This window comes from Lontra canadensis, unplaced genomic scaffold (genome assembly GCF_010015895.1).
Source record: "Lontra canadensis isolate GAN:19392208 unplaced genomic scaffold, GSC_riverotter_1.0 scaffold2, whole genome shotgun sequence".
Lineage (NCBI taxonomy): Eukaryota > Metazoa > Chordata > Mammalia > Carnivora > Mustelidae > Lontra > Lontra canadensis.
In genome coordinates, this window is record NW_022630996.1 from 4506204 (window position 1) to 4533688 (window position 27485).

The window sequence follows — 27485 nt, forward strand, 5'->3', positions numbered from 1 at the left end:
GAGGTAAAATTAGGTTAAAGGCTGGATCAAGACTGGGTTGGGTTTAGGGTTAGAACCGGGCTAGTCAATTCCTAATCCCACTCACTAGGCGGCGCCCGCAGTCTCAGTCCGGTCAACACGCCTCCAGTTTTGAAGTTTATTACCTGTTTAACAAGTTTCCTTCCTGCCCTACTGTCCCTTTAAGAAGGTGATCCAGGTGAGGCCGGGCTCCGCCCCTGGCGCTGGCCCCGCCCCCCACCCCCGCCCGGCCCTCCCTTCTATTCCAGTCCTCGCGACCTGACCCAGCCGTCTGGGCCGAGGTCCCAGGTCCCGGCCCGGCGCCATGGAGCGGCGCTGGCCCCTGGGGCTTGGGCTGCTGCTGCTGCTCTGCGCCCCGCTGCCCCCAGGGGCGCGCGCCAAGGAAGGTACCGACCCCCGCTCCCGCCCCCACTCCCTCCTCTGGGGCTCGGCCGGCATCCTCGTCCAGGAGCCGGCATTCCGGAGGAGGCCCTCTCCGCGCCCCCCTCTCCAGCGCTCTTGTTTTACCCCGCAGCCAGGCGACCGACTGGCCAGGCCAGTCTTTGGTCTTTGACCCCCCAAACAACTGCTTTCCCGGGTCAGTCACCCTAGCCTACAGTTTGTGCCTGGTGGTGGGGAGGGAGCTCCTGACCGCTGCGGGGAGGCAGGGTCCAGACCCCCACCCCAGGGATCATGGAGATCCCTCATTCCCAGGCGGTCTCAGCCTCAGTTGCCCAAGCCAGAGATCCGGACCATATGAAGTCAGGGGTGGGAAGTCGCTTTATGCCATCCTAGGCCCGAGGACAGAGGGACCTGATGCTGGGGGATGGATTAGAACTCAGGGTGCAGGGGTTCCCAGATGTACAGGTCAAGCCTTCCATGTGAAGGCTTGCACACCCTCTCTGGCGCTACCTCCCAGACTCAGCTATGCCTTGTACCCACACTGCGCACCCCCAACCACAGGAAGAGCAGGCCCTTTGCCAGTAGAAGCGAGCCTCCCCATCCAGGAACCCCCTCAAAGGTCCCCTGTCCACACCCTAACCACTTATGACCTCCAGGGGCTGAGATTCTCTTTTGCCTATCCACCCTTCCAGTTCTGCAGCGGGTGGATCCCCCAGGCAGCACCAGCCCCTGCTGAGTGAGAGGGTGCAAGTCTTGTGTGTGGCTGCTCTTCCCAACACTTCCTGCCTTGACTTTGGCCAAAGACCCAGACGTCCAGTCCTTGGCCCAGCCCTTCCCCGACTCTGCCTTCCTCCCTTCACACTCTGGAGGAAGACAGACTAATTCCTAGAGCTCTTCACTCCTCCTTCCTGGGCTAAACCTCAGGAAGTCGCAGCTGTTAGGAGCAGGATGTGGAAGCTTTGGGGCTGGGGGCCCAGGAGGAGGAATGTGGGTTGCATGGTGTAGGGCCTCCTCCCCCAGAGGTAACAGGCCCCTTTTCTCCCTACTTCAGTCACTCTGATGGACACAAGCACAGCACAGGGAGAGCTGGGCTGGCTGCCGGATCCCCCAGAGGATGGGGTAAGTGTCAGGGGAGGGAAGGCTCAAAGCTGCAGGCCAGTGGGAAATGGGCGGAGAGGTGGGTGGAGGAACAGAGAAAAGAGCAGGAAAAACTGGAAGTGTCTCCTCAGGGAGGGGGAGGGGAGGTGAGTCAGAGCCTCCTGAGGGGGGTTTTGGGGGGGGGGGGGTTAGGCTTTGCCCCATGAAGAACGCTTCAATGCCTGGTTCCCTCCCTCCTTATTCCAGCGAGAGAGGGCTAAATACTTAGAACTTGGGGGTGATGAGCCCACATCACCCAGGGAGAGGATGAGCCATACTAGAGATGGTTGAGGGCTACGAACCAAAACACCAGATGTGACCTCAGTCTGAGGTCTCATCTGTCCCAATAGAGTTGCACAGATAGGCTTCAGAGGGTCAGGGAACTCCATAAAAGTGTATATGCTAAATTGTGTATATGTATATGGAGAGGAGAGCCAAAGTTTTCACCTAACTCTTTAAAGGGTGTTTGCCTCCCCGAAGTTAAACGCTCCCCCCACCAGAGGTCCTGAGCCCTCAGCACCTTCTCTATCCTCCCCAGCCCAGGCACACCATGCGTTCCTTCCGTCTGAACCTGCTCCAAGTCCCTTCCCGCCTGGGGTGTTCCTAAAACCTTGTGAACAGAAGTAGGTTTTTGTGAGTCCCAGAGAGCACCTTCCACCACTCAGCAGAGCCAGCCACAGAACCATGGGAGGCTGACCGCTTTGGCTTCAGCTTCCAGGAGTTTGGCCTCAGGCCCTCCTCCCCTCTAGTCCTGGACCCCTTTCCCCTTCCTATTCCAGTAGGAATGCAGCCTCTATTTCTGGGATTGGGGTCACTTGCTTACTTTCCCTCTGGGTCCTAGGGTCCTGGCTCTACTCTTCCTTCTCCCACAGAGTGGCCTATAATTAGAATTAATAGACTAAACCATAATGTATCCTACAGGAGGGGCTGCTTGGAAAATCCTGGATTAGGCCAGCTGTAATAGGTGCCTCATCTCATAAACTAGCTAATCACTCCACAATGAGGGCTGCAGGTCCATTTGCTGGCTCCCACAGGCCTTCACCCCCTACCAAGTATGTACCAGCTGTCCCCAACCAAATAACTCTTCCCTTATTGGGCTGGAGTGGAAGCAAGACCCCTTTTGCAGCTCAAGCCAAACAGCTTTGCACCAGGAGGGCATAGAGACAGCCCCAGTCACATACTCCTGATGTCTACCTTGCCCCCTCCCCTCCTTATCTTTTCAACACACACACACACACACACACACACACACACACACACGCAAATTCAGGCTCCCCAGAATGTACCCATGGAGCAGCCAGCAGCCTAAATGATAAGCAAAAGGATTCTTGCTGCTGATCCTGGGCATCTGGTTCTCCCCCGTCTGTCACTGCTGGGACTTGGAGAGACAAGTTACAGCTGGGAACATCTGTGCCTGGCTCCAGCCGCAGCTATGGCAATCTAGCTAATGAGCTGCACATTAACCACCTACTACCCTTCCACCTGACCTCCATCCCAGACCTTCCACTTGGGCTTCCCCATCATACTTCCTCTTAAGAACAGGCCCTGCATGTCTTCACTGCCGGGACTCCCTTGCCCAATCTTTGAACTATATACCTCATGGATTTCTGCCCCTGCCGCACCCCACCCAATTCTTAGTTAAGTTAATGGTGCTTTCTCTTGCCTTTTCCCAGAGGTGACTGTAGCAATGAACACCCTTGGAAAAGGAGATATTCTGAGGGCCTCAGACTCCACTATAAGATAAAGGGGTTGCAACCAAAATATCAACGGAATATTTTATAGAATTTGAGAGCTCCTTTTTTAAATCCATCTAGCCGAAAAAAATACATAAGAATGGCTGAGAATTTTTGAAAAAGAATAATGGAATAGAATACTTGTCCTACTAGATATCAGAACATACAATACATCACCTATAATTAAAACATGTGACATTGCACAAGAATACCCAGGTCAATGGAACAGAATAGAAAACCCACATACATGAGACTTTAGTATGTGATAACATTGGAATTGCAAATCAATGTGCAAAGTATAGACTAGATAGTAAATTGACATTCGGATGTCCATAATTTTAAAAAGAAGACAAGTTAGAAGAATGCTGTAAAGTTACATCTCCATTTCACACTATACACAAAAATACAAATGCTAGGGAGATTCAAATCTAAACCTAAAAACCAAGCCTACAAAAATATTAGGAGAAAATATAGAAGATCTTTATAAGCTTGGGATGGGAGAGCTTTCCAAGCACAGTACATAACCCAGAAATCATAAGGAGAGAAGAGAGATGTGATGATGTGAAATTTTTAAGGTACCAACATCAGAGACATCATTAGCAAATTAAGTGGCATGATGGGAAGAAAACATTTGAAACATATTTCAAGCAAATTATTAACATTTATAATGTTAAAAAAAAAAAAAAAAGCCTCATCCAAATGCATACTCCAAAAAGATAAGAACAGGCTATCAGGCAAAGTTTAGGAACAGATAATTACATAGAAATAGAAATAGCCAGTGAACAAATTAGAAATGCAAAACCTCCTTCTCAAAAAAATGTAAATTAAAATGGCAAGAAGCTGTGTTTGTGTCCATAAGATAGGCCAAAAGTAAAGAGATCGTTAATATCCAGGTTTTCAAAAAATGGGGCCTCATGCATTGGTGGTAAAAGTGTAAATTGATAAATCCTTTTTGGAGGCCAATTTGACAGTATCTTCTTTAAACATTTATAATACTTATCCTTTGATACAGCAGTTCTACAGAAATCATGTAGAAATCTGTACATGTTTACTTAAAAAAAAAAAACTAGAAACTACCTAAATGTCCAACAATAGGTGAATGATTAAATGAATTATAGTTCATTCATACAATAGAATACTATTTTGTGGTTTGTTAAAAAGAATTAGATCTGTTTATACTCTTGTGAACATCTTTTTTTAAGATTTTATTTATTTATTTGAGAGAGAGAGAGAGTACGAGTGGGGGGAGAGGGAGATTCTCTACTGAGCTCGATCCCAGAACCCTGAGATCATGACCTGAGCTGAAGGCAGATGCTTAACTGACTGGGTCACCCAGGCCCCACTTATGAACATCTTTCAAAGACTTTATTTGTTAAGATAAGAGCAAAAAGCAGGTTACAAAATAGCACTTAAATTTTTTAAAAATATATATACGTTAAAAACACATCCACACAAAAATCTTCAGCCATTTCTATAGAGGTACTGAAAATGGTGTGGTGAGCTTTATTCCAAGTCGTTCAGAGTGGCTCCCTGTGAAGGGGTAGTCGGGCGAGAGGACATTCACTTTACACTATGTATGTTCTCTGACTTCGACTGACAAGTGCGTAGAGACATAATGATCAAGAGCATAAACTTGAACCTAGAGTGCCTGGGTACATGCCCCAGCTCAGCCTCTTAACAACTGAGGGCATAGGGCAAGTCCTTTAACCTTGCTGTGACTCAGTTTCCTCATGGAAAGTGCTTACAACGGTGAGTGGCCCGTTTGTGCTATGATTATTAGTAAGTTTGAAAAAAATTATTTTAAGGTAAAAGCAATTAAGGGGACATGGACTGCATGGTGTCCAGGAGTCCACCCAGTCCTGCCTGTTGTTGATTTTGATAGTGACCATAACTGGAAGGAATATTAGAGAGGGTGAGTTCCCCCTATACAGAAGAGTGCTGTGCCCGTTCTTGCCCTCCAAAAGCTTAGGGGCCTTGATATTAAATGCAGTAGCCTCTTCTCTGAACAAACAGGCAGAGAGCTTTTGGACTGGGCTTATGCCATAACGGTCTCCCTTTAGGGCACTTGAGAGCTCTGCTAATGAGAGCCAGTAAAAACTGGTGCTCAAACTTCAGTTGGGAGTGGACTCATCCAAGGCTGCAGGCTGTCTTGCCTGTCCTGCATATCTCAATAGCTCCTCACCCCAAACATTTAACTGACCTTCCTTGGGACCAGGGGTGGGAAGAGAGCAGGACAAGTAGCGTGAACCCCTGGAGCCCTGACAACAGCTTCCCCATCATCAGCTCCACAAAACCAGAGTTTGGGGAGCACGCGCTGACTTGGCGCCTGACTGGGATTTTCCTCCCGCAGTGGAGTGAGGTGCAGCAGATACTGAACGGGACGCCGCTCTACATGTACCAGGACTGCCCCGTGCAAGCAGGCGGAGACACTGACCACTGGCTGCGCTCCAACTGGATTTACCGAGGGGAGGAAGCTTCTCGGGTCCATGTGGAGCTGCAGTTCACCGTGAGGGACTGCAAGAGTTTCCCCGGGGGAGCCGGGCCTCTCGGCTGCAAGGAGACCTTCAACCTCCTCTACATGGAGAGTGACCAGGACGTGGGCATCCAGCTCCGACGGCCCTTGTTCCAGAAGGTGCTTTGAGACCCCCACCGTTCGGTCCTAACGCTGGTCCCTGCCTCCCTCCTCCCTGTGACCCCGCTCCGCTAAGGAAAAGGCAAAGTGGCAGAAACAAAGAGGGTCTAGGTGTCGAATAAGGAGGAGAATGTGGGCCTAGAGCTCAGAAGGGGTGGATGTGAATAGAGCAGCCCCCCGCTTAGCCGGGGGGTGCACGTCCCAGAACCCCCGCTGGATGCCCGAGCCGCGGGCAGTACTGCACCCCAGACGTGCTGTGTTGTTTCCGTGCACCCATCCCTGCGCACACGAGGCACCGCAGGAGAGGACTAACAGTAACTAGTAAAGAACGACGACAGTTAGAGCAGCATACGGTGACAAAGGTCTTCGGACTGTAGTCTCTTACCCTGTCGGTCTCTCTCCATCTCTCTCTCTCTCTCTCTCTCTCTCTCTCTCTCTCTCTCTCTCAATATCCCATTGTTGGGTACTCACCCTTTTCCTTCTGGTGATGCCGTGAGCGGACAAAGCGCCCTGGGAGGAGATGAGGTGAGGCCAGCGGCGAGGTGTTGAGTCCTGACGCTGGGCTTGCGGTGTGACGTTGGGCTTGCGGCGTGATGACGCAATGACGTGACGCAGCGTGAGGCTGCTGTTGACCGTCTCACGAAAGGTCGGAAGGGGGATCACCTGTTTCGGCGGCGGCTGACGGCCGTGGTTAACACCTGCAGCCCCCAAAGCCAGCCTGCGGATAAGGAGGAGCCGCTGTGCCTTTTCTTCCGCGTCCCATCTTCGGGCTCAGCTTACCCCCTCCCAGGTTTCCCGGTGCGGAAAGAGTGTTGCTCCCAGTGCCGGCCTTGCCCGTTGCAGAGGCCAGCCTCCGCTGAGCTAACAGCCTTCCCTGGCGGAGGCTGGGAGGAGGTATTTGGACTTTTGCTATCAGCACGCAGGGCGCTGGTGTGCGATACGCCCCTGCGAGTCCGCCTGGAGTTGTGTAGGGAGACCGTTCTCGGCAGGCTGGCTCTCTAATTGCGTCCGTTTCTTTCCTGCTCGGGAAAACGCACTGGAAGGCGGAGGTATACAGAGCATATTATCATAGGAAGTGCTCGCATTTTTTTTCCAAAGGGAAGATGTTGTAAAGTTTATTATTAGTAATAAATTAATGATGATGCACTCTATAACTGATCACCTCATTGGCACAGAGGTTGGGAACACCTTCGAGTAATGGAAATTATATGGGCTGTGGCGTCTCACGGCCTGGATTCCAGTCCTGTCATGTAGTGACTGTGTGATCTTGGACGAGGTCTGGAACCTCTCTTAGCCTTAATTTCTCTGTCTGTCAAGTGGGGCTGGTAATCCATTCTGCCTCATAGGTTTATTGTATGGACCCAAAGAGCATAACACACATAAGATGCTTAGCTCACTAGCTCACAGGTAATAAGCCCTTGGTTTATGGACGTGTAAACTATGAAGAATTACACAAATAATCGTTTTCTGTTCCATGGAAATGAAGCATGACTTCGCCATAGCCCCTTTCCCCCTGCTCCTTCCCAGGTAACCACTGTGGCTGCAGACCAGAGCTTCACCATCCGAGACCTGGCATCTGGTGCGGTGAAACTGAATGTGGAGCGCTGCTCCTTGGGCCGCCTGACCCGCAGAGGCCTTTACCTCGCTTTCCACAACCCAGGTGCCTGTGTGGCCCTGGTGTCTGTGAGGGTGTTCTACCAGCGCTGTCCCGAGGCTGTGCACGGCTTGGCCCGGTTCCCCGACACTCTCCCTGGCCCTGGCGGGTTGGTGGAAGTGGGAGGGACCTGCTTGCCCCATGCCCAGGCCAGCCCTGGCCCTTCAGGGGCGCCCCGCATGCACTGCAGCCCCGACGGTGAGTGGTTGGTGCCCGTGGGGCAGTGCCACTGTGAGCCAGGCTATGAGGAAGACGGCAACGGTGAAGGATGCCTGGGTAAGGAACCTTGAGGAGGGGGTGAGGAAACGCAGAGGCCGCTTGGGGGAGGGAAGGATGCCTGTCCCCCAAGGAGACACATGTAGGGTGTTTCTGGTACAAAGGCTTGGGGGAGAGGGGTTGAATGGGGAGGAGTCTGCCCTTAAAAACTGGACATCCATGGCTCTCCTGCATTCTCTCTCCAGCTTGCCCTAGCGGCTCCTACCGAGCGGACACAGATGTACCCCATTGTCTCAAGTGCCCTGGACACAGCACAGCAGAGTCTGAGGGGGCCACCATCTGTCCCTGTGAGAGCGGCCATTTCCGAGCCCCTGGGGAGGGCCCGCAGGTGTCATGCACACGTGAGTCCAAGGAGGCAGGGCTTGGTTATCTGCAAGGAGGTGCAGCCCTTTGTTGAGCCCAAGCTAAGGTTGGAATTTTCCAGAGCTTTCTTATACTGGGCATCCTTTAAAGCAACAAACCCTTAAAGCTCCTCCCTTGCGCCTTACTTTCCCTAGAAGAATGCAGAAATGAGGTGATTCCTCATTTCTGGAATCAGATCTCCCAGCACGGTCTTCAGAGGTGGAAGGAGGCAGGGGCCAGCAGCTTGGATGAGAGCAAAGCTTAACGGCCCCTCTTCTCCTTACAGGGCCCCCCTCAGTTCCCCAAAACCTGAGCTTCTCTGTTTTGGGGACTCAGCTCTCCCTGCGTTGGGAACCCCCAGCAGATATGGGGGGGCGCCAGGATGTGAGGTACAGTGTGTGGTGTTCTCAGTGTCGGGGAGCAGCGGTGGACGGAGGACCCTGCCAGCCCTGTGGGGGAAGTGTGCACTTTTCACCGGGAGCCAGTGGGCTCACGGTACCGGCTGTGCGTGTCAACGGCCTTGAGCCCTATGCCAACTACACCTTTAATGTTGAGGCCCAGAATGGAGTGTCGGGGCTGGGCCCCTCCACGCAGGCCAGCGCCTCCCTGAGCATCAGCCTGGGGCATGCAGGTGAGCAACCAGGGCAGAACTGGAAGAAACCAGAAGGGCTTAGAACCACAGGGACAAATGGATGGGCAGGAAGCAATCAAAAGGCCATTAAAGTTACTTCCTCTTTCTTTCCAAACCCACTGGAACTCCCCCGACTTACAGAGTCCCTGTCAGGCCTGTCCCTGAGGCTGGTGAAGAAGGAGCCACGGCAGCTGGAACTGACCTGGGCAGGATCCCGGCCCCGCAGCCCCGGGGGGAACTTGAGCTATGAGCTACATGTGCTGAATCAGGTGAGGGCGGGGCTGAGAGACCGTGTCCAGTGTCCATGCCTGGGCACACCCCAGCATCCCTGGCCTGGGTGATGGGATGGAGGGAAATCTGACCACAGTGAACTGTGCAGCTTTCTCAGGACAAAAGCCCACAAAGAGCCTTTGCCCTGGCCATCCCCCACCCGCCCCACTCCACGTGATCCCAAGACTGCCCATCCCCTTCACCGGGTCTGGCTTGGCACAGCCCAGTTAAGGTTAGCTCTCATCAACAGGACGAAGAACGGCACCAGATGGTTCTGGAACCCAGGGTCTTGCTGACTGAACTGCAGCCAGACACCACGTACATTGTCAGAGTTCGAATGCTGACCCCTCTAGGGCCTGGTCCTTTCTCCCCTGACCATGAGTTTCGGACAAGCCCTCCAGGTGGGTGGATTCTCCTGTGTTCTACCCCAAACACACACGCACCTGTCATCCCTCTGAGGCTTCTCAGACCGTGCTCCAGTCAGTGACCTTTCCCCTTCCTGTATGCATGTGCACAGACGCACAGGAGCTGCCCAGGGTGCAGGGAGAGCCCCACACATTGGCACACGAAGCCCCCGCCTCTTCATAATCTCCTCAGATACACCTTCTGATGTGATGCTGCCAGCCAGCTCCCTATCAGACGTGCTAATCCCTCAGTTTTGTGCTCATCAGTAGGCCTTCCCAAGTGAGTGGTCCCAGCGTGAGGCCTCCATGTGCTGGCCCTCTTTCACACACACATACACCCATCTCCTTGGGGAGGGGGCACACGCCTGAGGCCCACTGAGAGCCCTGCCCCTGAATGTGCCCTTTCAGCCTCCATCATCCCGGTAGACTCTGAGCCCTCCAAATTTCCTCATCCCATGTGCCACAGTTTCCAGGGGCCTGACTGGAGGAGAGATTGTTGCCATCATCTTCGGGCTGCTGCTGGCTATCGCTCTGCTGCTTGGGATCCTCTTCTTCCGCTCCAGGTGCTGTCCCTGCCCCTCCCCGGCCACCCTCTGTGCTCCCTCGGCCTGGCCAGAGCCCCAAAGGCAGCCTAGTATGAAAGCTCTGGCATACCCCCACCCTATCCTATGCCCCCATCCCCTGTCGTTTGTGGGGGAAAAGCCAGCCAGAGGCCCTTGGGTGCATGCAGTCATGCCGAGACTCTGAAGAAGCTGCCCCCTCACCCCCACAGGAAAACCCAGCAGCGACACCGGCAGAGGCAATGTGATCGCGTCGCCAACGTGAACCGAGGTGAGTGAACTGAGGTGAGCCGGGGGCACCTGTGTGTGTCTATGTGGGGAAGGTTATTGGGAACTACCACTGGGATGGAACCAGAGAACCCACATTTGTAGGCCAACTCTGGGAGCACAGGTTGGGGCTGTTGACTCTAGGGCTTTTCTGTTTTGCTACCTAATTAACTTTGGTTAATTAACTTTGTTCTGATAGCCCCACAGAGGCTCTGTGCAATTACCTGGTAGCTCTTGGTGCCACTGTTCTGGCACCCGGGCCCTGGGCAGCCTCCCCCATCCTGGCTGGCCAAGTCTGTGGACTGAGGCTCAGCGGGAAAGGGATTGCTGGCAGGCTTCCTAAAGTCCTCTAAGGCATGTGGCCTTCCTGCTGGTCACCTCATTAGGTGCCCCACCAAAGGGGGAGTCAGTGGTCCATCCAAGTGTAGGAGTGAGAGTGAGCCTTGTCTGTGAATGTGAATGAGGTGTGAGTGATTAGGGGAGTATGGCTAGCAGGGGTGAGGAGGAAGGGCAAGGAATTTGAAGTGTGGTCAGTGAGCCGTGGGAAGATTAGGTCACTGGAGGCCGTGAACGGCTTTCAGGCCCAGGTTCTGGCCCAGTGCTCTGGGCCCCTGGGAGCAGGGACACAGCTTTGCACATGGACAGAGAAAGACCCCATTGCTACAGAGACTTTCTCCCACTTTAGCCAAAATGGGACTCCTAAGGGAACAGAAGAATCAGAAAGCTCGGGAGTGCTTCTGGCCTCACCTCTCCTCACCACCCCCCAAAAAAACCCTCCTGAGCCTTACAGTTGGAGCTTCTGTGGCCGAGCACTCCCTGTTCTCCCCACAGAGGACAAGCTGTGGCTGAAGCCTTATGTGGACCTCCAAGCATATGAGGACCCTGCCCAGGGAGCCCTGGACTTCACCCAGGAGCTTGATCCAGGCTGGCTCATTGTGGACACTGTCATAGGGGAAGGTGAGCCGGGCAGGTCCCCTGTAATGTGGCAACCCAGAGCTCCTAGCCAGCCAGCCTCTCAGCTGGCCCAAGAGCTCCTAGATGAGTTCCTTCCCTCTTCTACCCTATGTTCTCCTTGAATTACTGTGGTCATGTTGTACCCCCTTATCATGTGTCTGAGAGCCGCCCCTGCTCCCCACACAATCTGCTTCTGTGGTTGTGGACTTTCTGATGAAGCCTACACATGTCCTCCTTGTCAACAGAGGGGTCACTATGCCCAGGCCCAGGATATTCTCACATGGTTCCCAAATGTGGGAGAGATTCAGAGCCTCCCTCTGAATCTCCACCTTCTACCCCACCAGAGGCCCAGTGTCCTTGGGCTGCCCTGATCCCTTGGGTCAGCAGAGGAAATGAATCTGAGCAGGAGAACAAAGCCTGGCAGTGTCCTTGCCAACTGTGCAGCCATGCCAGCTGAGCTGTGACCGGAGGATCTTGCAGAAGAGAGGAGGCAGTGGTCAGCTTCCCTGGTCATTGGTGCGCTGGCCCCGGCCCCGCCTGCCCTTTGTAAACACAGCCCAGAGCCACTGCATGACCGCCTTCACCGGGCATTTGCCGAGCAGCTCCTGTTAGCCAAGAGCTATGCTCATGTGGGAGACAGTCCTAGACAGGTCATAGAGCTACACTCCTCTTCCAGACTCCTGTCCCCTTCCCAGGAAGGGCAGCCCAACCCCGTGGCAGAACAAGGGCAAGCCACTTCTTCGATCAGAGAAGACAGGAACCTGGGGACTGGGAGGATATGGCTCCCCGTCCCCTCAGGGGAGCCTGACAGGGCATCGGGCCACGGCCTATTTTCTTTCCATCCAGGAGAGTTTGGGGAAGTATATCGAGGGACTCTGAGAATCCCCAGCCAGGACTGCAAGACTGTGGCCATCAAGACCTTGAAGGACACCTCTCCAGACGGCCAGTGGTGGAACTTCCTTCGAGAGGCAACTATCATGGGCCAGTTCAACCACCCACACATTTTGCACCTGGAAGGCGTTGTCACAAAGAGTACGAGCAGCGGCCCCTCGGAGCATGGGGAGGGAAAGGAAAGAGGAGGAAAGGAGGGCATGAGACCACTGGGAGTGATGGGAAGAAAATGATGCCAATGGCAGGAAGTCTAGTTCTGGGTAAAGATGGGGCAGAGGCTGCCGTGCTGACGTGTGCTTTGTGTCTCAGAAAAGCCCATCATGATCATCACAGAGTTTATGGAGAATGGAGCCCTGGACGCCTTCCTGAGGGTGAGGAGGGCAGAGCCAGCTGGGCAGGGGAGTGCACCGTGGATCCCTGGGGTTGGCTCCTGGTTTGGGAAGAGGAGACCCTGCCCATTCCCTAACCTGCCCACTCACTGTGCTGCAGGAGCGGGAGGACCAGCTGGTCCCTGGGCAGCTGGTGGCCATGCTGCAGGGCATTGCAGCTGGCATGAACTACCTCAGTGACCACAGTTACGTCCACCGGGACCTCGCCGCCAGGAACATCCTAGTTAGTCAGAACCTGTGCTGCAAGGTGTCTGACTTTGGCTTGACCCGCCTCCTGGACAATTTGGATGGCACATATGAAACACAGGTTAGAGCCCTGTACTCATGACGCGCATGCACACATGCGTGCGTGCAATTATGTGCCATATATATAGTCACGTGCATGCGTAAGGAGACATGTTTTTGTGGACATAATAATTACTCATCCCTTTGACAGTTGTTTTCTCACCCACTCCCCCCACCATGCCCTGAAACATGTCACCTTTCTGTCCTACATGCCCCATTAGGGAGGAAAGATTCCCATCCGTTGGACAGCCCCTGAAGCCATCGCCCATCGCACCTTCACCACGGCCAGCGATGTGTGGAGCTTTGGGATTGTGATGTGGGAGGTGCTAAGCTTTGGAGACAAGCCCTATGGAGAGATGAGCAATCAGGAGGTGAGCCTGGAGTACTTCTCCCCTCATGTCACCCCTAACTCGCTTCTCATCTCCTCCCAGAATCCTCCCAGGGCTCTTGCCTGCAAATATCCTATTCCTTCTTCCTGACCCGCAGCTTTTCTGCACTCTTGTTCTCAGTCCCCTTTGTCTTATTCCCTGTTCTCTTTACTACTGTCAGGGGCAGGTAGAGGCTCAGTTGCCTCTATCTTATGTGAACAGAGATTTCTCAGGGGCCACCAGAGAAGGTGAGCTTCTCCCTCAAGCCTGCACCCCGTCCCCACTGCAGGTAATGAAGAGCATTGAGGATGGGTACCGGCTGCCACCTCCAGTGGACTGCCCTGCCCCTCTCTATGAACTCATGAAGAACTGCTGGGCCTATGACCGTGCCCGTCGGCCCTCCTTCCACCAGCTGAAGGCACACCTGGAACAATTGCTTGCCAACCCACATTCCCTGCGGACCATTGCCAACTTTGATCCCAGGTACCCACATTGGAGAGGGCAAGGGCTTTCAGAGGGCAGACCTGCAAGAATGGAAGTAGACATTCAGCTACATTCACTGAGTTCTGGGCCTGTGGATTTCTGGGAAGAGCACAGCATACTCCTGAGGCAGGACTGTAGTCAGCGTCCTTGGGGACAGTCCACCCTGATGGGAGAGCTGTCTAGCCCTAGCTTGGCGGTAGAGAGGAAGCAAGTGCACAGAGATGGAAAGCCCATAGAAGCAGTGCTGACAACCTGATACTGACTCCAGGGAGCTTGGTCCCGGGTGGGGAAGACAGAGACCAGCAAGTACCGGTGGGCTGCATGTCGCGCGGCCTTGTGGGTCTCCCAGGACACATGGCCAGCATGGGTTGGGGAGCAGAGGGCAGGCTGATTACAAATAGTGTAGCGTTGTTTTGGGCCCAGGGCCAGAGATGAAGCTGGAGAGGTGGCAGGGTCAGTGCCAGGAAGACCAGCTCTGCTAAGAAGTTTGCACTTCACCCTGAGCATGGAGAACTGTTGACCAGTTTTTAAATGGGAGGGGCAGGATCAGAATTGTGTTTTACCAAAAAGGTTACCAGAATGTGAGGAATGAACTGGTGGCAGGAGTAAGGTGGGGGAGATGGGCAAGGCTGGACTTTGAATGCTTAACCAAGTAAGCCAGCCCTGGCATGCCAGCCTCTGTATCAAACCACCATATATAACCTTGTTTCTGGGAGAAAATGTGCTCCAAGTTCCAACTTTGAAGCTATCTTTTGGAGCACAACTCCCTCGTATACTAGAGAGTGCATGTGCTAATCTTTCTGGAATGCTGAACATTTTTCCCCCAGCAGATTTACTTTGCTAATGGTTTTGGCTGTGGTTGGCTTTAGCACAGGAACACTCATTGTCTTGTGGGTGTCGGAGGGCAAGAATAACAGCCGGGCTTGGAGGGGGCGAGCAGTGGCTGCTCCTGGCATTCACGGGGGCCACTCTAACAACGGCAGGAGCCTGTGCGGCTTCCCAGGCCTCTGCTCTCCTGCCTTCTGCATCCCCTCGGCTGGGATGGTTGACTCTTGCACATCAGCCCCTAATCAGGCAGCACTGGCCACGCTGACGGAAGGTGGGCTAGCGGTCTGCTGGTGTGCAGGCCTCCCAGGGCGGCCACTAACTCCTGGGCCCGTCAGTGCAGCAGGACTGTCAGCCTGCCCATTGCCCTGAGCAGACCAGGAATCGGGCCAGGAAATGAGTTCACAGACAATGGCCAGGCTAATCCACAAAGTCCAGATAATCTCTGTGCTCAGACACCCAACTTGAATGCTGGCTGCAGATGCTCACAGGCTGGGAAGCTGGAGGGGGAAGGCAGAGGACAGCGCCTGCCTCTCCCACAGGACTGAGGTACCCTGCATCCCACAGGGTGACGCTTCGCCTGCCCAGCTTGAGCGGCTCGGACGGGATCCCCTATCGCAGCGTCCCGGAGTGGCTGGAGTCCATCCGCATGAAACGCTACATCCTGCACTTCCGCTCAGCGGGGCTGGACACCATGGAGTGTGTGCTGGAGCTGACGGCCGAGTGAGGACCCCGCGGGCCTGGGCTGGGAGGACTGCTGGGAGGTACGCCCACACTCACACTCCCCTTTCATCACCCACAGGGACCTGGCACAGATGGGGATCACACTGCCAGGACATCAGAAGCGCATTCTTTGCAGTATTCAGGGTTTCAAGGACTGAGCCCCTCCTTCACGCACAAAGATGAGGGCCGTGGTCACTCCCCACAGTCCTCACCTCAGCCTACGAGATGTAGGCCTTTGGTGCTGCTCCTGCCCACCCTTCCCTGAGGAACTCACCTCTGGGCCTGGGGGCCTTTGTTTTAAAAAGGGAGGTGGGGGTAGAAATAAAAAGGTAATTGGGGGAGGGACCTGGGGAAGGGTTTAATATATACACATATACATATATATTTTTGTAAATAAACAGTTTTCTCCTTTACCCCTGGCTTCTTTATCCTTGTTATTTCCTCCAACCCACCCATGAGGGTTGTAGGCACAGAAGAGTTGACTCCTAAGAATTCTGGAAAACAGGGTTTTTTATTTGTAGCTGTAGCCACAACCTGGCAGCATGGGGGTGAGTGGGAATGTCCAGGCCGGTCTGCCCGGCCCAGTCCAGCCTCCTGGAGTCAGGGCATCTCCTGGCCTCAGCAAGCAGAGGACGCAGCTGCTCAGGTGCCAGCCAAGGGCATCGGTGCAGCAGTGAAAGCAGCAGCGCTCAACCTGGTGCCCCCACAGGTGGGGTACACCTAGAGGATGGTGCGTGGTCCCTGCGGGATGGGGTGGGCTAGAAACCCGGAGCTGGGACTCTGCAGCCCTAGGCCGTGCTGGGACCCCCGGACAGGGTGCTTGGGATCCCGGGGTGGGGGCTGGCGTGGAAGGAGGGGCTGGACATCAAAAAAATAACTGAAGGGGGCGCAGGGTGGTCTGAGTGTGGGTGGTACGCTGATAGGGAAGGGACTCGCCCATCCCCTGCTTAGGTCTGGGCTCTGGCAGTGTGGCACTTCCGGCAGAGCACATGGCCATCCAGGGGGAAGCAGCCATTGTCATCCGCCTCGATGGACAGCGCTTTCCCACAGTCCTGGGAGACAGGAAGAAGAGTCTGCTGGTGGAAGGCCCCTGTGTCCCCCCACACCTCCATCTTTAAAGTAGGAAGACCAAATGCCTCATGGCTTGGCTGATATCCAGGTCACTTCCTATGTCCCCAACCACACACACCCCCAACTCCTAGCCTCACCTCTATTGCCACTCTTGTCCCCTAGACCCCTCCCACCCAAGGCAGGCAGTGTGGGTAGAGCCATTTCCAAAGCACCCACCCAATAAAAGGACCTCACCTCTCCCACCTGCCTCAGCTCCCTTCTCTGCTTCCTTTAACTTCACCCAGCACGTCCTCCTACCCCTTCCCCTCCACTATAGCAAAGCACAAGCCCCTTACCTCCCACTGGTCACATTCTTTCTTGGTTTATCCAAACTCAGGTACCCCAAAGCCCTCCCCCTCATCTTGCACAGGGACAGGAGCACTGGACGGGGCAGGCTCGGGCATCGCCCCCACCACCACCCAGCCCAGGGGGCCGGAGGCACAGCCAACCTCACACTTGTAGCACTTCATGTGGAAGTTCTTATCCAGAGCCACCACTCGCACGGTCTCCTCGCGGCCAGGCTCAGGCATGATGGGTCCTTCGCAGACAGAGCACCTGGGGGCGTACTGCCTAGAGGGGCCCAAAAGTGGGGCGGGAGTCAGAATGGGGGCACAGGGTACCCAGGCCTATCCATCAAGTGCAGGGAAGGAGAGGACATGCTGGCTGCATGGCAATGGGGCAGACATCTTAGCCCACTTGCCTCACATCCCTAGGCAGAGGAAACTCAACAGGGGACTCCTAAGACAAGCCACCTTCGAGGGCCCTTATCAAGGGGAATTTCCTGCCTTTCCCCCACCCTCCCAAAGGCCCATCCACTCCAGGGACCTCTGCCACGAGGTCTTTACCTGGTGGTACAGACCACAGCCAAAGATACCCTTCTCCAGCCCCCATGCCTGGACCCGGGACCCTAGCCTCTCCTGTCATGCAGGTGTCTCTGCTCCACTGGTGGGATGGGTGGAGGGAGGGATGTGAAATTCTGGACACATCAGGTGGAATTCTGAAAACGTACACCTCAAACACTGGTAGAGGTGGGAATGAGACTGTGCAATTTTCCCACACCGACCTCGAGATACACTGTGGGATTCTGCTGAGGACCTAGGAAGTAGCCACCTTGTAAACAGTGTTTCTAGGAGAACACCAGAACTCCAAAAAGCTGATCTCCAAAAGAACTTTCAGAGCCCAGCCTGTGTGTGAAACGAAGTCATTCCAGCACACATGGTTGAACCTGAGACCACACCCAAAAGAAGCCTCAGTGAACCCAAGGCCAAGTGGGCCCTACCAGGAGTGCGACTTGCTACCAAGTTCTGAGACCCCTGGACAGCTACATCCAGACAAATGGGGCTCCTGCTGTTGGGCAGAATGTGGGACCGGAGAGCGAGGCCAGCAGTGGAGTGGTCTTGGACTTGGGAGGGCAGCCGAACTCTCAGACAACCTCAGAGAAGAGCCCAGGAGACAGGAGGTGGTTCCTCACTTGTGGTAGTCAGGTACACAGTGGGGCCGGTTGGCCTGGTCCACAATGAAGGAGGTGCCTTCCAGGGGGCAGGCGCAGACCACACAGGTGAAGCACTGCGGGTGGTAGGCTTTGCCCGTGGCCCTCAGCATGCGGTCAGTGATGGGCTGCCCACACGTGTTGCACTTCTCCAGAGTGTCCTAAGGAGGCAGCAGTAGGGCATTGGCAGGGAACTGGCACCCAAAAACCAGCCGCGAGGGCACATCTGCCCTGCACTGCCCCCCACCCGCTGGCGGAGGCTCCAGGCAGCATCGCTCAGCCCCAACCCGGACTCACAGTGTAGCAGCCCTCGCAGTAGGGCGCCCCCTCCAGGCTGTAGAACTGCTGTCCTTGAAGCTGCTGCTCACACTGGTGGCAGGTGAAGCAGGTGATGTGGAACAGCTGCCCCAGAGCCCGGACCGCGGGCTGTGTGCGTGCCAGCGGCTGACGGCACCGGCCACAGGACTCTGGGAAGGCCGGAGAGGACAGAAGTAAAGAGGAGAAAGGAGCGCGCGAGGGTCCGGCCACCCCGACAGGGAGCAGAGCCAAGGTGCTGGCCAGCACTGCAAGGCCAGGGGCGAGGTCCCAACGGCTCTCCAGGGAGCTCACCGTTGACAGCCACGTTCTGCCTCTGAGGGTGCTCCATGTCATGCATCAGCTGCTGGGTCAGCTGCTCCAGCTCCTCCACCTCCTTCAAAGTCAGAGGTCCTGGGGCCCCAGGGGAGCGTCCCTGAAACGCCAACACTCTCTTCATACTCTCCCGAGGGCCACCCTCTCTAAGAACTTTCCCCAGCCAGCTTGCTCACTTTCTTCCAAGACAGACTAACTCCCCTCCCATCTCCCAGACACTCAGGTTTGACTCAGAAAGCTGCTCATCCTCCCTCCCTGACCCCCAGCACCACAAGATCAAGGGGAAGGGGATGACCCTTCCGCCCACTTTGCCCAAACCCCCCAGGGCAGTGACGGACAGGCCAGAACAACTGAGCAGACAGAGGCCACACACACACAGCAGCTGAGGTTACTGAAGCACCCGACACACCAGGCCACGCGTCAAGTCCACGGAGCATGCTCAGACATGGCCCCCCACAGGAGAGGTTGGCACGTGATGGCATGTGCACCCAGGTGCACACACACCTACCCGGCCCGCCTGCCGCCAAGCGCCCCTGTCAGCGTGAGGATGCAACACAGGCGGGAATCACAAGTTAAACCCCCCAGTGCCATCTTCTGGAGCCCAGCCCCCAGCTCCCCAAGCAGGGGTCCAGGAGTACCAGACCCCACTCCCTTCCCCGTAGGCCTCAGAGCACCACTCGCCAGACCTGCCTACCCTTCTATTAATGGCATCCTGAGAGAGCTGGAGATGGGGGTGGGGGTGCCGGTAAGGTTAGGGGGGCACCTCCAGTCACCCTGAGCCCTGCCAGGGACTGTGTGGCCTGTACCAGCATTTCTATGACACTCCAACAGAAACACTATGTTGGTTTTCTCTGTACTGGATAAGCCCAGCCAGGACTGAGGCCCCAACCACCGAATGTTCTACCTGCCAATCCCCTCATTCCTGTAACGCCTGGAACCTCAAAGCCTCCCAGCTCCCTCTCAGCCCTGGTTCCCCCATACTCACACCTGCATGCATCCAGAGCAGCCATCAGCCTGGGGAAGCAGGGCTTCATGGAGGCTCCAGCTCCTAGCCCTTTCCCCCCCAGACTCCTACCACCCCCTGCCCTTCCATGACTGTGGCCCCTTCCCCAATGTAAGCCTCCCCATCTCTTCTCCCAGTCTTCCCTTCCTAGCATCTTGGGGACAGACGAAGGGCACTCAGCCAGCCCTTGCTCTCTGGAGCCACCTGAGGTGTCCATCCCATTCTTTTAAGTATGAGCTATCCATACACATCAGCTCCCCATGGGTATGCACACACCTTCAAGACCCACTCCATCCAGCCACAGTTTCCCCTCTCTGCCTGTCAGCACCAATGTCCCAGCTTCAACATCTATGGTCAGACCCCTAGCTCTTCCACTCCAACAGCTCCAAATGTCCTTCTGTCTCGGGCACCTTCCACCACGAACACTTTGGACCCGAGATTCACCCGTCTCAAGTAAATCTTCCTCCAAGACCCTGGTCTTGACCTCCCAACAATCACCTTCCTTTCTCCTTTCCCCTCCGTACCTACTGAATGCACCAACTCAGAAAAGGTTCCTCTGCTTCCTGACCGTCCCCAGGTATCTTGTGCATCAAAACCTTCCAGCTTGCCTCCCCCAGGTCTGGTCCCTGAACCATCTATTTCAACAAGGCCCTTGCAGCTACTCATGCCACCCTCAGCCACCATCGCTGGCTTAGCTGGCCCCATCTCAACCCTGGCTCATGCCACTGCCCGCTTCCTGCTTCTGCCTCCCAGCTGCAGAAAGTAGGTGGAGAGATCCCTGAACACTGCAGAGTGAGTTCATAAAACACTGCAGCGCCCTCTGTGCCCTCCAGCCTCAGCCCCGGGGGGGTGGGGGGGGGCTGTCTGGTATTTGGCTCCTGCAGATTCCCAGTCGCCTTCCCCACAGCAGCTGTTCCAAACCTTTCCATCTCCTAGAGCCCCTGACTGCATCGCCCCCTCGCTCACCGATGACCTCACCTCCTACATGACTGAGAAGATGGAAGCCAGCCAGCTCCAGCTCCCTGCTCATTCCTCCTCTCCCAGAAAGCACAGTGGCCATAGTGCCCTTGCTCTCTGGGAATGCCTGGGGCGGCGGCATCACCGTGTTCCCTCCAGGAGGCCATGCCAGCAGCAGCCCCGGCTCGCAAGCATCATAAACCCCTCTTCCAACAGCTTCTTCCTCCCGGTTTTCACACACGCACACTCTCTTCCCTGCTGCTTCACCTCCCTGACAACCTGGGGGCAGGGCAGGCTACTCTGGCAGCTCCATTTCTCACCACCTACTGACTCACCTCCTTTCACTCTGTCCCCAACACAGGGCGCCAAAGGGCCACAACAAAGTTATCTAGGACTTCAGAATAGCCAAATCTCTCACCTTAGTCCTCGTCCACCTCAAACCCTGACTGAGGAACTCCTCCCCCATCACACTGTCTTGAGACCCCGCCCTGACTTGTGACCCTCTTCCTCCTGCTGCCCGTCTTCCCCCTCCCACCTGGCCAGCCTGAGCATCACCCAAGGTTCTAACTGCTAGACCCTCAGCTCCTCTTCTCAGCATCCCCTGGGCCCCTCAGCAGCCCCTGCTGCTCTGGTATCATCACACGCTCCTCAAGAGTTCGAGGCCCTCTCCTGAAACCCAGTCCTCCATTTCTAACTAGATGACAGTTCCAGCCGAGACCAAGTCCTCCTGGAACCTGTTGCTCAACACACTGACAGCTGGGCCCCTCCTCTTCCCGTCCAAACCATTTCCCCTTCTGGACTTCTCTATTTTGTCAGCAATACCATCATTCCCCAACACACCCCTCCTCTTCCACTGGCTTATCGGTTACCAAGCCCGGAGGCTCTTCCTTTTTAACAGTCATCGTATCTGGGCTTTATTTTTCACTGCAACTAACACTACCACGGTCACCCAGGAGTGAACTCCCCTGCATCACTGACCTCCCACCTCTAGCCCATGCTTGTGCTGGAAGATTTTCCCCCAAAGCTTCCAAAAGCACAGCTGTCACCAGCCCTCCAACCTGGCCACATGACTCCTCAAAACCCAGTACCGACTCTCCAGGACTCACAGGCTCCCTTGGTGTGTTGTCTTACTTCCTCCTCCCTCAAGCCCCCACCTATCTCTGTAAGTCCAGCTCTGCCTTACTGCCATAGGAACTACTTTCTCTTCTCCAAACACCCCGGCATAACTGTGCCCTTGAGTCTTGTTCATGCCGTTCCCAAATGCCCTTCCCTCTCCTCTCGGGTACCTCAAGTCCCACCAATCCTTCAAGGTACACTAGGGCTGTCACACCTTTCCTAACCTGCAGCCTCCCATGTTGATGCCTGTCTGGAGCTCCTGTAGCAGCAATTCTGTAAAACTCACAGGCACTTGCATCCCTTCAACTGTGCCTGCCCACTAACACATTCATGCCATCGACTAACACGACAGTTTGTAGGACTATGTGACCGGCAGAGTCCCCTCAACTCAGATCTTGCCCCCTGCACCAGAAAGTAAAAATGGTCAAACAGGAATGATCACTTTCCTATGCTTAGCATTCAAGAGCTAGATAGAGATCCCAGGCCTTTCTATGAGTTAGCTCACTTAATCTTCAGAACCACTGTGTAGGGTTACAAGGTGGGGAAACTGAAGGCCAAAGTTCACCCAACTTGCCTAGGGTCTTGTGAGCCAAGGAATTCTATCCCAGGCCCATCTGACTCACTCAGAATTCACCTCTTCGAGAGAGCTCTTCCCTCCAGATCACAGTGCCTGGCACTCAGCGGACACTGGCTCAGCCAGTGTTTACTGACACTGTGACTCTTATCATCAGATGGGCCCCAGGGCACTGAGAGTGGTTCAGAGCAGCAGAGAGATTAACTCAAGAATCCAAGAAGGGGAAGAAGCAAGATTGGACCGGTGATGATCTCATCCCTCCATTTAACATTCTAGTGGGCAGGGTGCAAGGAAAAGTCCACCTTAAGGCCCCACCCAGACCCAGAACCTCCAGAAAACTTTTTCTTACCACTCACCCACCAGGCCAACTTCAGAGGCTTATAAGTCCTATCCCACTGTGTCCATGTCCCCCTCACTCTCTGAAGCCACCTCTGCCCTCATTCTCTGGCTCCTGACTTAGCCCCTTCCCCAGCTCCCTGGTCTCAGCCTGGTCCTCCCACCCTTCCTCACCTGATTTTGGTTTTGAGCCGGTGGGGGCACCGGATGCTGTTTCTCCTGCACTCGGGGCTTCTCCTTCTGCTGAGCATAGGTGAAGCTGGGGGGTTGAGGGGAGCCTGTGCTACTGGAAGAGGGAGGTTCAGGGGACCCCAACTTCTGACTGGGCTGTGACCCGGGTCCACCTGGGGCTCCAGGGCTGAACTTGGAAGCCACAGGAGTAAACTTGGGAGGGACTGGGGAAAACTTAGGGGCTGGAGATGGGGTTGGGGGTCCTCGAGGCTGGATGTTAGCCAAAGGCACAGGCTGGGAATGAGCCTGGGGCTGGGGCTGCACCTGAGGCTTGGCTTGGGGCTGCACATGGAACTGGGTCTGACTGGGAGGCTTAGCCTGAGCCTGGGCCTGGGGCAGAGGCTGGGAGCTAGAAGGGGACTTCCAAGGAGGCAGGGGTGCTGTGCCCCCAGCTGCAGGCTTAGTACTGGACTTGGGAATGAATGGAGTGGCAACTGGTGGGGGTACATATCCAGAGGACACCTGCAAGGAAGGGGAGGGAAGGGAAAAGAAGCTCCGTTAGAGGGGTGGGTGCCTTTCCTCCCTGCCCTGCCTCTCCTACTCTCCTGTCTCTTACCCGGGCTTTGAAGGGATCATTCCTGGTCATGTCATCCAGCAGCGAGGACAGAGAGTCGATCTCCAAATCAATACTGCTCACCTTCTCCCTGGGCTAGAGGGTCAGGGGTCAGAGCAGGGATCCCAGGTCTCCATTCCCACCTCACCCCCATCAGGCCAGAGGTGCAGAGGTCAGAGGTAAGGACTCGCCTCTCCTCCCTGCCAGTGTCCCACTGTAGCCTACCCTCCCAAGCCACCATACCTGTGGTGGGGGAGGTATGGCAGCCTCAGGCCCTCCCTCTTCCTCCAACGGAGGCGGAGGGGAAGGGAAGATCTCCTCCTCCAGAGCCTCAGAGGGAAACGGTTCCTCCACAGGCGGAGGGGGAGGTGGGAAGGCACCTCCTAGAGCACCCTCTGAGTCGTCGCCATCACCAAGGACAGGAGGCGGTGGTAGGGGAAAGTCTGAGGTAGGAGAGCGAGAGAGAACAGTCTGGTGAGAAGACAGTCTGCAGGCAACCCCTCCACCCCTTCCCCAAGCTACTCTCCTTCTACAGCTCTCACCCCTAACCCAAGAACTCTCCCGGGGCCCCCGAGCTTGCGGGAAAGAAAGGGAGAGGCAGGGCGCCCTGGGAGCACTGGGTCAGTAAAGGCGGGGGACTCCACAGTGGGGTGATGCAGCTCCCGTTACACTTGGGAAAACGGACCCAGAGGGGAAGATTCGTGCCCCACATTCCCGCCTCCCACCCCCAGGCGGGGGACTTGGAACGGTCCCAGGAGCCCTGGCTCCCAGCCATGAGCTCCACGATGAGGTAAGAACATCTGCTCGGGACAGGCTAGCTGCGCCCAGCCCCCTTCGTGCAATCAGACCCCCAAACTCCCGAGACCACTGCCCCCGGCCCGGCGCATACTCGCTGCCGGGGTTCAGCCGCCAAGCCCAGCCGCATACCTTCAGGGGGCGGCGGGGGGATCTCGCCCACCCGGCCCATCTGCGCGCGCTGGACCCCGGCGGCCGAGGGAGGCTCGCTGTCTCCGGGCCGGAAAGGATTTACTTTGGGCTTTGGGGCCACCACCGGGCCGAACTTCTTCTGTGGGGCGTAAAAAGCCGGAGCCGAGACCGAGACGGAGATCGCGGGTGGTGGGCGGGGGGCCGCCATGGCCAAGCCGGGCTGCTGGGGGGAGGTGGCCAGGTTACGCGGCGCGCGGCCGGCCCGAGGACCCCCAGCCCGCCCGGCTCCCCGCCGCGCCCGCGCCCCGCCCCTCCCCGTGCGCGGCCGCCGAGCGGTTCCCTACTCCTCACCGCGGGCTGGAGCGTGCGCGCCGCGTCTGGGGTGGCCGCCTCGCAGCCGGGTCCCAGGACTCTGCGTTCGGGTCCCGAGCAGCCTCCAGCCTGGGCGGGGAGGGACGCAGGGAAGAGGGAGGGAGGGAGGGGGCGGGAAGAGAGCGGCGCTCAGACCATACAAGGAGCGGCCCGGAGAGGGGGGCGGGGAGAGGCGGGGAGAGGCAGGGAGGGCGGACCCGGCAGGAAACTCCCCCAGGAAGGGGCCCTGCTCCGGACCCCGGGCCCGAGGCTCTGCCAAGGTCCTCCCGCCCCCGCCCCGCCGCCCCCGCCGCCCCCGCCGCCCCGGCTGGGCTGAGACCTCCCCTCCCCAGGCACAGGCCTCTGATGTCATTTCCTGACTCGCCACCACCACCACCAGCGCCCCCGCCCGACCCGCGGGTGCCCGAGTTCTGACTCACCGTCCCCACTCCCGGCGAAGCCGGCGGAGGTCGAGCGACTGCCCCCGAGGTGGCGAAGCAGCCGGACTGCGCCTCCGCCGGGGCCCAACCCGCTCCTCTCCCGGCCTGCCGCTACCTGCCCCCGCCACCTCCAGCTGCTCCGCCACCTCCTACCCGGCCGCCGGCCACGTCCCCCGTCCCCTCCGGCTCAGCCCAGACCGGCAGGACTGGGATGGAAGCGGGCTCCAGGGCAGACGGGGATGGTGAGTGGGGGATTCTCCCCGCCCACGTCCCCCGGGTCCTTCTGTGCCCCCGAGGCGGGGTGTGAGCATGAACCTGGAGGGTCCTTGGAGGATCCTAACTTAAAATCTTGGGTAGCCGCCTAAGGCTTCTAGGAATTCGCATCACCCGCGCCCCCGCCTGCGGATCCGTGAAGCTTCGTGGGAGAGAGAGACTGGGAATGGGAGTCGGGGGCCCCCGAGGCAAGGGCGGCGGGCGGACTTGGGGCTGGGGGAGGACGGAGGTGGACCCCCGCAACCTGGCTTCGACACTACTTCAGCGCCCACCGTGACCCACCCTTCCGAGAGGCTTTGAGCCGCGAGGCCGCCCCAGGACAAGCGGAGCCTGCGTTCGGTGGAGCCCCCCACTGGTCCGACCGGATTCCTCCGCCTGGGACTAGGCCCCTGGCTACGAAAACGGGCTAGACCTAGGCTCTTTTCCTCTTTGTTTTTAATTCAAATGGGAAATTTACCAAATTGCTGCCTGAATCCCAACACGTCACCGCTTGCACAGTAGGAGACATAGGGCATTTCGGCCTGTGGGGCCAATACATCACCCGCGGGTGCTTCCTTTTTTTTCATTCTGTGCTGCCGGCCTTCACCGCCATCTAAGGCGGTCAGCGCCCTGGTGCGCACCATACTCCGTGTGCTCTTTCAGTCCTTGGCCCTAGGAATGGGCCATTCCCCATAGTCAGGGAGCCTCCGGGCTGTGCTCTAGAGACCTCCAGACTCAGCCCTCACATTCGCACAAGAAACTGGCTGGGGACTTAGGAGATGGGGCCAGGTCCCACCCAGTAAGCTGCAGGGTCTAGACTAGAACTAGGTGTCTTCAGGGCTGTAATGTGAGAGCTCATTCCCCTGCGCCCTGGTATCAGGTAAAGCAACCCTGGATACAAGAGAGCAGAATGAGGTCAGGGTTCAGAGACCCAGCCTGAGTGCCCCAAATAAGTGACAACTGTCTTCATTCTCTCTGCTTCATTTTTCTCTGTAAAAGAGGGGGTGATCTTCAATCCACCAACCTTATTGCTGTGTTATGGAAAAATAAATAAAACTCCATACCTGAAAGTGCCATATATTGCTCAGTATTATTTTCAAGCCCCAGTTCTGCCCAGAAGGGGAATTCTGGTGGATTAACCTAGAATCAGTTCCCCTTGGAGGTTGGCAGGCAGACCTCTCATGGGCCTTGGTACACACAAAGCCCTGCTCCTTTCAACTACCTTATCCAAGAACTTATTCTACCTGTGACTACATTTTCATCTCCTTCTATGACCTCACTCTTCTTTTCTCTAGCGTCCTACGGTTGTCACTGGGATTTCTCGCAGCCACAAGCATGTGTGGCCATGTATGATACTAAGCCTGCAGTGCAGATCTCCTCTGACACGTAGGAGCAGGTCCTGGACCTGTCCCTATTAAGATCTGCTAGAAATCTGATACTAGATTTTCCGTGCATGTCGGAGATTGTGTCTTCATCTTTGCAGACCCAAAGTCTCATTGCCAACCCTTCAAAAGACAGTTGGCCCTTGAACGGCATTAGTTTGAACTGTGAAGGTCTATTTATAAACAGGGTTATTTTGTTTTGTCTTTTGAGAATTACAGTACTGTAAATGTATTTACTCTTCCTTAAGATCTAGTTAACATTTTCTCTAGTTTCCTTTATTGTGAGAATACAGTATATAATACATATAGCATATAAAATATGTGTTCATGGTCTGTTTATGTTACTTCCAGACAACAGCAGTCTGTTGGTGAAGTCTGGGGGAATCAGAAGTTATTGGTGGATTTTTGACTGCACAGGGGTCAGGTCCCCTAACCCCCATGTTGTTCAACAATCGACTATATGTCCACTTGGGGAAAAAAGTTAGGAAGATGGTTTCCAGATAGCATCGCAAGAGTAAAAGTCATCTACCCTCCAAATGTCTCCTAAGGAATATGCATGTGCAAAATATAGTACGTTTAATTGTTAAACAGCTGAACCTATTTATAAATCAAGAATAGAAGAGTGCGTAGGCAGGCTTACTTTTACTGACAACTAAGAGCATTTGGGATACAGAATATTAAACCCAAGAGTTTTAAGCCAGCTTTCCTAAATACAAGTAGAAACACTGCAGAGCATCTCAGAAGGACACATTCACTAGGCCAAGATGTCTTAAGTGCAGCTTCAGGGTCAATGCTATCAGAACGTAACACAATGAATAAGAGAAGCCCTACAGATTCTTAAGGATTTTCTTAAGTAAGCAGTTCTAATTGGCTTTTTTGGGTAATATGTGTAAAGTGCAGCAAGTGTATAG

The 27485-nt window shown here is 55.7% G+C and overlaps 2 protein-coding genes across 4 annotated transcripts; one reads left to right on the plus strand and one right to left on the minus strand.

Annotated features, from left to right (window-relative positions):
• Nucleotides 1–269: 269 nt before the first annotated feature.
• EPHA1 (EPH receptor A1) lies at nt 270–15636 on the plus strand. Its single transcript, XM_032866982.1, has 18 exons — nt 270–404; nt 1451–1518; nt 5620–5901; nt 7429–7831; nt 8017–8172; nt 8460–8804; nt 8946–9073; nt 9325–9475; nt 9945–10041; nt 10251–10309; nt 11137–11262; nt 12106–12291; nt 12460–12521; nt 12640–12846; nt 13046–13195; nt 13482–13675; nt 15068–15223; nt 15303–15636. Exons 1-18 carry the CDS (start codon nt 323–325, stop codon nt 15379–15381), a joined length of 2931 nt encoding a protein of 976 aa, XP_032722873.1. The 5' UTR covers nt 270–322; the 3' UTR covers nt 15382–15636.
• A 79-nt stretch (nt 15637–15715) lies between these two features.
• On the minus strand, nt 15716–24611 carry ZYX (zyxin). Of its 3 annotated transcripts, none has more exons than XM_032866993.1 (10): nt 24501–24611; nt 24150–24369; nt 23466–23665; nt 23226–23318; nt 22613–23131; nt 18432–18552; nt 18120–18289; nt 17805–17983; nt 16783–16903; nt 15716–16275 (listed from the first exon to the last, which is right to left on the minus strand). In XM_032866993.1, the coding sequence occupies exons 2-10, from the start codon at nt 24355–24357 to the stop codon at nt 16171–16173; spliced, it is 1716 nt and encodes a 571-aa protein (XP_032722884.1). In that variant the 5' UTR covers nt 24358–24369; nt 24501–24611; the 3' UTR covers nt 15716–16170. The 3 variants fall into 3 exon arrangements, with proteins under 3 accessions (XP_032722884.1, XP_032722893.1, XP_032722902.1); XM_032867002.1 differs by having other exon boundaries at nt 24150–24372; nt 24501–24596; XM_032867011.1 differs by lacking the exons at nt 18120–18289; nt 18432–18552.
• Between the last annotated feature and the right edge of the window lie 2874 nt (nt 24612–27485).